The sequence below is a fragment of the Gorilla gorilla genome, chromosome 6 (genome assembly GCF_029281585.2).
Source record: "Gorilla gorilla gorilla isolate KB3781 chromosome 6, NHGRI_mGorGor1-v2.1_pri, whole genome shotgun sequence".
In the NCBI taxonomy this organism is placed as follows: Eukaryota; Metazoa; Chordata; class Mammalia; order Primates; family Hominidae; genus Gorilla; species Gorilla gorilla.
Window position 1 is genome coordinate 47,339,604 of NC_073230.2, and position 12,029 is coordinate 47,351,632.

At 42.8% G+C, this 12,029-nt stretch overlaps 1 protein-coding gene and 1 long non-coding RNA gene across 6 annotated transcripts in view; one reads left to right on the plus strand and one right to left on the minus strand.

Annotated features, from left to right (window-relative positions):
* LOC129523842 (uncharacterized) overlaps positions 1–12,029 on the plus strand; it is a 70,908-nt gene that overhangs the window by 21,068 nt on the left and 37,811 nt on the right. The gene's annotated exons all lie outside the window — the stretch shown is intronic.
* BLVRA (biliverdin reductase A) overlaps positions 1–12,029 on the minus strand; it is a 49,272-nt gene that overhangs the window by 5,044 nt on the left and 32,199 nt on the right. For all 4 annotated transcript variants that reach the window (XM_019031786.2, XM_055347677.1, XM_055347676.2 and 1 more), the window contains 3 exons: positions 11,135–11,254; positions 9,688–9,785; positions 1,702–1,809 (listed from right to left, as the gene is read on the minus strand). In XM_019031786.2, the coding sequence (XP_018887331.1) occupies positions 1,702–1,809; positions 9,688–9,785; positions 11,135–11,254 (326 nt within the window). The remainder of the gene's footprint in view (positions 1–1,701; positions 1,810–9,687; positions 9,786–11,134; positions 11,255–12,029) is intronic.

The following is a 12,029-nucleotide window of genomic DNA, read 5'->3' on the forward strand; positions in this document are numbered from 1 at the left end:
TCTTAAAAAGTAATAAGTTATATATAAAACCAAACAAAAATTAGAATTTTCATAGACAATATGGTTTGAAATCACTGGGGCCTAAGTATCAAACTTACAAAACAAAAAGACTTCCCCAGGGCTGGTTACTGTCTGCTCTAGTTCTTTTTGTTTGTTTGTTTTTGAGACAGAGTCTCGTTGTCACCTAGGCTGTGCAGTGGTGCGATCTCGGTTCACTACAACCTCTGCCTCCTGGGTTAAAGCGATTTTCTTGCCTCAGCCTTTCAAGTAGCTGAGATTACAGGTGCGTGCCACCATGCCCGACTAATTTTTGTATTTTTTTTTTTTAGTAGAGACGGTGTTTCACCATGTTGGCCAGGCTGGTCTCAAACTCCTGACCTCAGGTGATCCACCAGCCTCAGCTTCCCCAAGTGCTGGAATTACAGGCGTGAGCCACTATGCCCAGCCTAGTTCTTTGGACAGAATACTAAGCAGCCACCCACAACAGTTCCAGCCACTTAGAGAGCTGAGCTCCAATCCAGCTCTGTCTCATGACCGCTACGTTACCTCTGTGAAGCCACTCATGTCTCTGAACTTCAGTTTATCTGTATAATGGGGGTAGTGAATACACTTTATAGGATTGTCATATGGATTAATGCACATCACATACTTAATACAGTTTCTTGTACAAATTAATGGTTTGTACTCTCATTATATTACCATTTTCAAGGATGAAGACAGATTTTGAAATGAGGTTCTACTATGTATCAGTGGCTTTACCATGCAAAAATGCCAGGCCATGTCAGGGTCTCCTTTCTGTAATGAAAGCCCTCAGGAATGGTGGCCCAGGTGCCCAACGATATAGCCAGAGAAGGAGCCCATCCAAAAGTGGCCACAAGAGCAGGAGCTTCCTGCATGCCCATTTCCTATTGCTAACGGAGCTGCTCAAAGAGTGACCAACATCAAGTAAACAGCTACAAATACAGATCAGATACTGTGGTCAGCTGGGCACGGTGGCTCATGCCTGTAATCCCAGCACTTTGGAGGCCAAGACAGGTGGATCACTTGAGCCCAGGAGTTTGAGATGAGGCTGGGCAACATAGGGAGACACTGTTTACAAAAATTTTAAAATTAGCTGGGTATTGTGGCGCACATCTGTGTTTCCAGCTACTTGGAAGGCTGAGGTGGGAGGACTGCTTGAGCCTGGGAGGTTGAGGCTACAGTGAGCTATGATTGCACCACTGCACTCCAGCCTGGGCAACAGAGTAAGACCTGGGCAACAGAGTAAGAACAGAATAAGTAAATATTTATTATTTATTATAAATAAATAAATACTGTGGTTGCTGCCAATGTCCTTGTAACTTGCTAGAGGAGGAAGGGAGCTCTTCATATTATATTTGCTTTGCAAGGAAGTATAAAAATGTTCTCCTCTCCAAGCACCTCTCAGTCATTTTAAAAGAGTTTTAATGTACAACTTCCTGTTGAAAAATAATCTCCAACTAGTTAATAGATTGGGACAGAGCACAAATATGCTTGAGATTTCTAATATACTCTTTACCCAAGGGCCACCAAGGAATTAAATCCCATCTGGGAAAATTAAGTGGCCCTGAGTCAGAGAGTCTTGAGCAGAAATGAATATAAGCTCCCGTCCCAGAGAGTCAGGAAAGAATCTGGCTGGTCTTTGGACCTCACATGTGACCTGTGATCCCACGTAGCACTGACCTGTGAAGAGGAGCGACCCTTTCAGCAGGTCTTTCCCCACCACTTCTTTTTTCAGGAAAGCGAATTCCTCCATCAAGAGTTCAACATGCTCCTCGTGCAAGACTTTTCCTGTAACGACAAAAATGGAATAAAAAGGGCAGTCGTCAGTTGTGTCTAGGTGTGCATCCCAGAGGGTACTCTGTCATCCCCTAACACAAGACATGAAGCACTCATAACTGCCCTGGGCACATGGCCAGGATGGCCTCCCTACCACTGTCACCCACCCCAGCTGAAGAGGCTGCTACTTCTAAGCTTACAACAGAAATGAATGAAATGAAGGCCAGGCATGGTGGCTCATGCCTGTAATCCCAGCACTTTGGAAGGCCGAGGCTGGCAGATCACCTGAGGTCAGGAGTTCCAGACCAGCCTGGCCAACATGGTGAAACCCCACCTCTACTAAAAATACAAAAATTACCCAGGTGTGGTGGTGGGCACCTGTAAGCCCACCTTCTTGGGAGGCTGAGGCAGGAGAATCACTAGAACCTGGGAGGCAGAAATTGCAGTGGGCCAAGATTGCATCACTGCACTCCAGCCTGAGCGACAGAGTGAGACTCCGTTTCAAAAAGAAAAAGGAAAAAAGAGAAATGAATGAAACGAAAACCTGAGAAATGAAATGAAAATCTAAGAGAACAAGATGGTATCTACCTGTGTCCAAAGGCAAGATGAGATCAGGGATGCGTCTGTGGGCCAGGAGACAGTTAGCTACTGTTCTAGACAGGAGGAGGCAGTGCAGCATAAAAATCTAACAGAGTAAGAACGTGGCCAGGCTTGGTGGCTCATGCCTATAATCCCAGCACTTTGGGAGGCCAAGGAAAGTGGATTGCCTAAGCTCAGGAGTTTGAGACCAGCCTGGGCAACATGGCAAAACCTGGCCTCTACAAAAAATACAAAAAATTAGCTAGGTGTGGTGGCATGCACCTGTGGTCCCAGCTACTTGGGAGGCTGAGCTGGGAAGATCACTTGAACCTGGGAGGTGGAGGTTGCAGTTAGCCAAGATCGTACCAGTGCACTCCAGCCCATCTCAAAAAATAAAAATAAAATAAAATAAAATAAATTTTGGATTATAAAAGAAAGCTGTTAACAATTTTTTTGCTATATAAAATTTTTTTCGCTCTATAAAAATTTTTTCATTTCTAGGCCAGAAGCTTCCTAAAACACCAGAACTATTTTGTGATTAAGTACAAAGTGTGGTTATGATCTACAGTTTCACTGAAACAGACAGAAATCTGGGTCAGTGGGAGATGCTCCTGGGACAGTTGCCTTTGTCTAACCCAGCATCACAGCAAATACTGCCAAATGCTCTGGGCTTGACCTGCACCTCAGGAGCAAGGAGGATGTCTGTCGCAGGAGTCTCCAGAAATGTCAGGTGTGTGGGAGGATGGGGTCCTTCCCACCCACTCCCTCAGACGTGAATGTGGCAAGAGGAACTTCTTGTGATAAGTAGAAGCTTTCTGGCACAAAATGGCTTTGCAACAACTAAATGGCACAAAATGCTTTGCAATAAGTACAAGCTTTTCTCCTCACAGGCAGTTTCGCCCACTGCCCCCCACCCCACCGTGAAACTCCGGGGAACATGTTGTATTTTCCCCAGCACTATGTAACAGTCTCTGTGTTTCCACATCCATGGTTATTAAAGAAACTATGTATTTTCCAGCTGTGTCTTTGGTTGTTTTCCTGTCGTTCACTCAATGCCTGATTGTGATAAACACACATGGTAACCACAGTACACACACACATCCGTATCCATATATTCCCAGGTCTGTTCACTGAAAGGGCTTGCAGAGATAGCCCAAAGCCATAAGCACAAGCAGTGTCCAAATCTTGCCATCAAAACGTTATTAGCCATTGGAGAACTGACTAATTCCAAGGCTGAGGCAGAGAAAGTACAAGATGAGCCTTAACCACTTTGTGCCAGAAAGCAAGAATTCAAAGAATAATGGAAACATAACAAAATGACAAGGGAGCTGGCAGGAAGAGGTTCCCCACTGAGCAAATTTGGAACAATATGGACATCAGTATGAATAATAAAAAGTAACAACAGCACTGAATAGAAAAACAAAGCTATGAGTTTCTACTGATATAAAATAATAAATGAATATCAGACAGTGTGATGAGAATGGATATTTAACTAGTTATAAACTACCTTCTCACAAAATAATCACTGATTACAAAGGGAAAAAAAGTAACTTTCAATGGAAAAGCCCGTCAGACACCACCTAATGAAGTGATATCATTAGTAATTAGATGAACTGATATTGGATGTTACCTGACAGAACACAATGTGAAAAACAGCATCGTTTCCTTTTTTTTTTTTTTTTTTTTGTGAGATGGGGAGTCTCGCTCTGTTACCCAGGCTGGAGTATAGTGGTGCGATCTCGTCTCACTGCAAACTGTGCCTCCCGGGTTCAAGAAATTCTCCTGCCTCAGCCTCCCGAGTAGCTGGAATTACAGGTGCCCACATCATGCCTGGCTAATTTTTTTGATATTTTCTGTAGAGACGGGGTTTCACAGTGTAGGCCAGGCTGGTTTTGAACTCCTGACCTCAAGTAATCTGCCTGCCTTGGCCTCCCAAAGTGCTAGGATTACAGGTGTGAGCCACCATGCCTGGCCACTTGCATACTATTTCTGTGAAAGATGCATACCCCAAATCTAATCATGAAGAAACATCAGATATATTCAAATTTAGGGACATTTTACACAATAACTAACTGTAATATTCATAATTGTCAAGAAAAGATGGAGGAACTGTCCAGAATGAAGGACACTAAAAGTGACATGTCAATAAAAGATAATACATGATTTTGAACTCAGTCATTTTGCCATAAAGAATGTTATTGGGACAACTGGTGAAATTTGAATGAGGTTTGAGGATTAGATTGTTATAATGTACCAATGCCAATTTCCAGATTTTGATGGTTGTATGCGGTTACGTGCATACCTCAGAGATCCTGCAGGTTTCATTCCAGACCACCACAATAAAGTGAATATTGCAATAAAGGGAGTCACATGAATATTTTAGTTTCCCGGTTCATACACAAGTTATGTTTATACTATATTGTAGTTTGTTAAGTATGTGATAACACTATGTTTAGGAAAACAACGTACGTACCTTAATTTAAAAATACGTTATTGAGCTGGGCATGGTGACCCATGCCTGTAATTCCAGCACTTTGGGAGGCTCAGGCAGGCGGATCACTTGAGGCCAGGAGTTCAAGACCAGCCTGGCCAACATGGTGAAACCCCATCTCTGCTAAAAATACAAAAATTAGCTGTGTGTGGTGGTGTGCACCTATAATCCCAGTTACTCAGGTGGCTGAGGCACAAGAATCACTTGAACCCAGGAGGCGGAGGTTTGCACCACTGCGTTCAAGCCTAGGTAACAGGGTGAGACTGTCTTAAAAAACCAAAAAACAAAAACAAACAAAAAATGCTACCATCTGATCCTCCATCTTTTTGCTGGAGGAAGGTCTTGCTTCCATGTTGATGGCTGCTGACTGATGCTGGTGGTTACTGACGGTGGCTGTGGATTTGATTTGCATTTCTATAAGGATTAGTGGTATTGAGCATCTTTTCATATGATTGTTTGCCGTCTGTATAACTTCTTCAGAAAAATGTCTATCCAAGTCCTTTGCCCATTTTAAAATCAGTTTATTTGGTTTGTTTGTTGTTGAGTTGTAGAGTTCTTTAGACATTCTGGATATTGATCTCTTATCAAAGATAAGATTTGCAGATATCTTCACCCATTACATAGACTGCTTTTTCACTCAGTTGATTGCTTCCTTTGAGGCACAGAAGGTTTTAAGTTTGATTAGTCCATTTGTCTTTCAGCAGCATTGGTTGTAATGTCTCCTCTTTCACTTCTGACTTTAGTTTGAGTCTTTACTCTTTTTTTCTTTTCTTTTCTTTTTTTTTTTTTTTTTTGTGAGACAGAGTCTCGCTCTGTTGCCCAGGATGGAGTACAGTGGTGCAATCTCGGCTCACCACAACCTCCCCTCAGCACAACCTCCACCTCCTGGGTTCAAGTGATTCTCCTGCCTCAGCCTCCCGAGTAGCTGGGACTATAGGCATGTGCCACCATGCCTGGCTAATGTCGTATGTAAGACATTATTGCCAAATCCAATATCTTGATGCTTTCCCATGTTTTCTTCTAACAATATTACAGTTTTAGGTCTTAAATTTAGTTCTTTAATCCATTTGAGTGAATTTTTTATATGGTGTAAGGTAAGTGTCCAACTTCATTCTTTTGCATGTGGATATCCTGTTTTCCTGGGACCACTTTTTGAAGAGACTGAAACACTTGGTAGAATTCTCCAGTGAAGCCATCTGGTTTTAGGCTTTTCTTTATTGGGAGGTGTTTAATTACTGGTTCAATCTCCTTACTAGTTATAAATCTGTTCAGATTTTTGTTTCTTCATGATTCAGTCTTAGTAGGTTATATGCTACTAGGTATTTATCCCTTTCTAGATTATCCGATTGTTGGAGTATAACAATTGTATAAGTGTTCATTGTAGTCTCTTATAATCCTTTTTATTTCAGCAGCATTGGTTGTAATGTCTCCTCTTTCACTTCTGACTTTAGTTTGAGTCTTTACTCTTTTTTTCTTTTCTTTTCTTTTCTTTTTTTTTTTTTTGTGAGACAGAGTCTCGCTCTGTTGCCCAGGATGGAGTACAGTGGTGCAATCTCGGCTCACCACAACCTCCCCTCAGCACAACCTCCACCTCCTGGGTTCAAGTGATTCTCCTGCCTCAGCCTCCCGAGTAGCTGGGACTATAGGCATGTGCCACCATGCCTGGCTAATTTTTGTATTTTTAGTAGAGATGGGGTTTCACTATTTTGGCCAGGCGGGTCTTGGACTCTTGACCTCGTGATCTGTCCTCCTTGGCCTCCCAAAGTGCTGGGATTACAGGCGTGAGCCACTGCACCCGGCCGACTCTTTTTTTTCTTAATCTGCTAAAATTCTGTCAATTTTATGGATTTTTTTCAAAAAAACTTGGTTTTGTTGATTTTTTTCCTATTGCTTTTCTACTCTCTATTTTATTTATGTTCTAATCTTTACTTGCTTTTTTCTGCTAATTTTCGATTGAGTTTGCTCTTCTTTTCCTAGTCCCTTGAAATGTAAAGTTAGGATGTTGATTTGAGATCTTTCTTCTTGTTTAATGTAAGCATTTACAACTATCCACTTCTCTCTTAGTACTGCTTTCATTACATCTTGTCAGTTTTGTATTGTTTTGTTTTGTGTGAGCAGAGTCTCACTCCATTGCCCAGGCTGGAGTGCAGTGGTGCGATCTCCCTCACTGCAACCTCTGCCTCCTGTGTTCAAGCAATTCTCCTGCCTCAGCCTCCCCAGTGGCTGGGACTATATGTGCGCGCCACCACACCTGGCTAATTTTTCTATTTTTAGTAGAGATGGGGTTTCACCATGTTGGCTAGGCTGGTCTTGAAATCCTGACCTCAGGTGATTCGCCCGCCTCAGCCTCCCAAAGTGCTGGGATTACAGGCACAATCTATTTTTATTATTTATTTATGTATGTATTTAATTTCTGAGATGGAGTCTCACTGTGTCACCCAGGCTAAAGTGCAATGGCACAATCTTGGCTCACTGCAACCTCCACCTCCTGGGTTCAAGCGATTCTCGTGCCTTAGCCTCTGGAGTAGCTGGGATTACAGGCACGTGCCACCAGGCCCAGCTAATTTTTGTATTATTAGTAGAGACGGAGTTTCACCATGTTGCCCAGGCTCCTCTTGAAATCCTGACTTCAGGTGATCCACCAGCCTCGGCTTCCCAAAGTGCTGGGATGACAGGCATGAGCCACCACACCCGACTGCATAATCTATTTTAAACTGCTAACAACTTAACTCAATCACATACAAAATTCTACTCCTTTATATCTCTGACCCCCCATTTTGCTATTAATGTTACCAATTACATCTTTTTATACTATACATCCATTAACATAGTTTGTATTTTTTTGTCTTTTAAATTCTATGCCAGGATTTAAAGTGATATTTATTTATTTATTTATTTAGAGATAGAGTTTCATGGTGTCACCCAGGCTGGAGTGCAGTGGCACCATCTCAGCTCACTGCAACCTCCGCCTCCCAGGTTCAAGCAATTCTGCTGCCTCAGCCTCCTGAGTAGCTGGGACTACAGGCAAGCACCACCACGCCCAGCTAATTTTTTTATTTTTAGTAGAGATGGGGTTTCACCACGTTGGCCAGGATGGTCTTGAACTCCTGACCTCAAATGATCTGCTTGCCTCGGCCTCCCCAAGTCCTGGGATTACAGGCTTGAGCCACCGTGCCTGGCCTAAAGTGATTTATATGTCAACATTACAATACTATGGAAGTCTGTATTTGTCTATATATTTACCTTTACCAGAGAGCAATATTTTTGTGCTGCTGTCTAGTGTTTTCACTTTAACTTGAAAGACTTCCTTTAGCATTTCCTGTAGGGCAGGTCTAGTAGTGATCAACTCACTTGGTTTTTGTTTGTCTGGGTAGGTCTTTTAAAGAATTTTTATTTTTATTTTTGAGACAGGGTCTCACTCTGTTGCCCAGACTAGAGTGCAGTGGCCCAATCATGGTTCACTGCAGCCTCAACCTCCTAAGGTTCAGGTGAACTTCCAAGTAGCTGGGACTACCGGTATGCACCACCACACCCAGTTAATTTTTGTATTTTCAGTAGAGATGGGGTTTCACCATGTTACCCAGGCTGGTCTCAAACTCCTGGGCTCAAATAATCTATCCATCAGAGCCTCCTAAAGTGCTGGGATTACAGGTGTGAGCCACTGTGCCCAGCTGAGTCTTTTTTTTTTTTCTTGTAATTAAAAATTTTGTATGCCGGGCGCGGTCACTCATGCCTGTAATCCCAGCACTTTGGGAGGCCGAGGTGGGTGGATCGCGAGGTCAGGAGTTTGAGACCATTGTGTCCAACATCGTGAAACCCCATCTCTACTAAAAATACAAAAATTAGCTGGGCATGGTGGTGGGCGCCTGTAATCCTAGCTACTCAGGAGGCTGAGGAAGGAGAATCCCTTGAACCCAGGAGGCGGAGGTTGCAGTGAGCTGAGATGGTGCCATTGAACTCCAGCCTGGGTGACACAGCAAGACTCTGTACCCCACCAAAAAAAAAAAAAAAAAAAGTTGTAAAAGATTTTTGTAGAAACAGGGTCTCATTATGTTGCCCAGGGTTGTCCCGAGCTCCTTGGCCTCCCAAAGTGCTGGGCTGACAGGGCATGAGCCACTGCATCTGGCCTGGCAAAGTCTTAATTTCTCCCTTCTGGAGGGTGGTATGGCTTAGGGGAACAAATGTGAACTTAAGAGCCCTGTAGGATTTGATTAAAATCTCTACCTCCCACTTAGTAGTCATGTTATTAGCTTTGTGACCTGGCACAAATTAACTTCTTTGAGCCACATTTTTCTATACAGCATCTAGAGAAATATATACCTCCAAGGGATTCTAGAACAATTAAGCAAAATAACATATAAAGTGCTTAGCAGAGTTTCCAAGTTCCTAGCATATACTAAATATTTAATAAATGGTTATTCCTGTTTAGAAACAACAAAAACTACCAACTATGCAAATAAGACAATCAGTTTCTCTGATTTGAGCATTTTTAGGATATCCCAGCATTTAGCAATATAAGTATCACATGAATAAAGCCAAAATAATATCATGACATAAGCATAGGTGAAAACTAATTCATATTTTTTCCTTAGAGTGAGTAAAATAAGCTGATAAGCTTTGACCAAAAGTTTGCAAATTCCCACCCATCCTTCTGCCCTCCACTATGTGTGTTTACAGTGTGGGGGTGAGGAGGCAGTTGGGAGCCCACAGTGCCAGTGTAGCCAGGAGGAGGAGATATCTGAAATGGGGTTAAGTTTTAAAGGCATAAAGATGATATCACAGAAATCCTGGAGGCAGAAACTCTTGGTAAGATACATTACCTTTCTGCTCAGCCAGCTCCCACAGTTCCTGAGCGGCCGCCAATGACAGTGTCATGGGGTATTCCACAAGGACGTGCTTGCCAGCATTAAGGAACTGCCTTTGGTAAACGAGACAAATACAGAGAAAGAACACTTCGAATAAGCTTCACTAAAATGCTCTGCATAATAGAGAACAGAATGTTATAAAGGCATGAGAGTTTCTGTGTGTGAATGTGTCATGACTGGGGGTAGGAGTCAGTGCCACGGGATATGGAGGAAGAACTGTATCCCACATTGTTTTCTACTATCCTGTGACAGATCAACTTTCTGGTTATGTGTTAATTTGAACATTCAACCATTCATTTATTCAACTAAGTACTATTTACCAATTACTGTGGAGGAGAAATAAAGACACATTAACAAATAAATTTCCTATCACCACATGGTAGCTATAAAGGCTACAAAACCCACAGCGGCTAGCTTTGCCTGAGGCAGTCTGAAAAGATTTCACTAAGGACCTATGAACTGGGTCTCAAAGTATGAGCAGACATTTTCCAGGTGCAACATGTGAGTATATTTCACTGTGAGCAGCGTATGCAGGGGCTTGGGCATTTGTGGGGCTTTGTTCAATCAGCAAACTTCAGTGTGGCAGGGGAGTGGACTACAGGCCGTGGAGGATAATAACGTTGGAAAAGTAGCTGGGGGCCTGACTGTGAAGGACCTACAATTCTGTGCTCAGCAGTTCAGATTTCATTCTGTGGATACCAGAGTACAAATATTTATAAGCATGGGACTTATGTCAGAATCACTTTTCTTAAGGAAATACACTCTGGTGCCAGAAAAGGTTAAGGAAAGCCAAGGAAAGGTGTTTTTGTCTACTCTAGAGCTAGACTGATAAAGAGGAAGCATCTTACCCGTGGGAAACAGCATGGTGGGAGCAGCTGTAAGAACCTAGAAGGAAGCTAGACTGAGGAAGGCAGCTGGCACTTCCCTGTTAGCTGCCAGGTCCTGAGGGTTAAAGGAACTCGGAACCGTTATTTTATGACATTGAAAGCACAAAGGAGAAAATGTTGGAAGCTGATCCAAACTGAGAAAGGAGTATGATAATTTGCCAAGGATGCCGGCTCCACATCCTAAACTGTCTGGTGAGAAGAAGGAGGCCACTACTGTTGAAAACTACTCTCGATGGGTTTTTACAGAGAAATAAAACACTTTAATTCTGAATGTTTCTAATGTTTCAAATTACACATACTAAATATTAATTTTACTATTTTTTCACTTCCTTATATATTTATAACCAGCAATAAGAATTTCTTAATGTTTTGACATTTCTGTGATTGGTCACAGAGCAATTGTAATTTTCTCACTGGCTCTTCTGACTCCTTTGCAGGGTGTTTTAGCTTGCTTGCTCATTTTTGCAGTACTGCACTGCTGTGTAAGGCAAGGACTGCCTGTGTGGAAAACCCACCTGATGTAGTCCTCATGGCTGGAGCTCTCACTGCAGATATAGGCGACCTCCACCTGTTGGCTGGAAAGAGCATCCTCCAAAGAAATCTGCTGGACTCCATCAATGCTCCCGAGCTCCCTTCTATTTCAGAGTAACAGAGAAATGGAACTCAATGGTAGACAGAAGAAAGGAGCACCATCCTTCTCCCCTCCTCCCGACAGGTCCTGGTGATCTGCTGCCAGAAATGAAGAAATGAGTTTCTTCTCTCCCACTTCCAGGCTATTTTCCATTGTGGAGTGAGAAAAATAGCCTCAGAGTTCAAGTCAGGGGATCTGGCATTGAGTGCCAACAGTACCATTCACAGCGTGTATGACCTGGGAGAGTCTTGAATTACTTCATCTCCAAAACAAAAGAAACAGCTGGGCATGGTGGCTGAAGCCTACAATCCCAGCACTTTGGGAGGCCGAGGTGGGTGGATCACTTGAGGTCAGGAGTTCAAGACCAGCCTGGCCAACATGGTGAAACCCTGTATCTACAAAAAATACAAAAGTTAGCCAAATGTGGTGGTGGGCGCCTGTAATCCCAGGTACCTGGGAGGCTGAGGCAGGAGAATCACTTGAATCCAGGAGATGGAGGTTGCAGTGAGCCGAGATTGCACCACAGCACTCCAGCCTGGGTGACAGAGCAAGACTCTTCAAAAATAAAATAACATAAAAATAAAAGGAACAATCTACTTTTATCTCATGAGAAGTGATCTCTATGGTCACTTCCAGTTCCAAGCACTTGGCCAAACATTGTGACTACCAAACCTAATCCAAATCCAATACATTAACACATTTAGGGTGCAAACTGGCATGTGACTTCGAGCTACTTTATAGCTAAGCTAACGAAGCCCAGTAGTATGTATGCACACGTT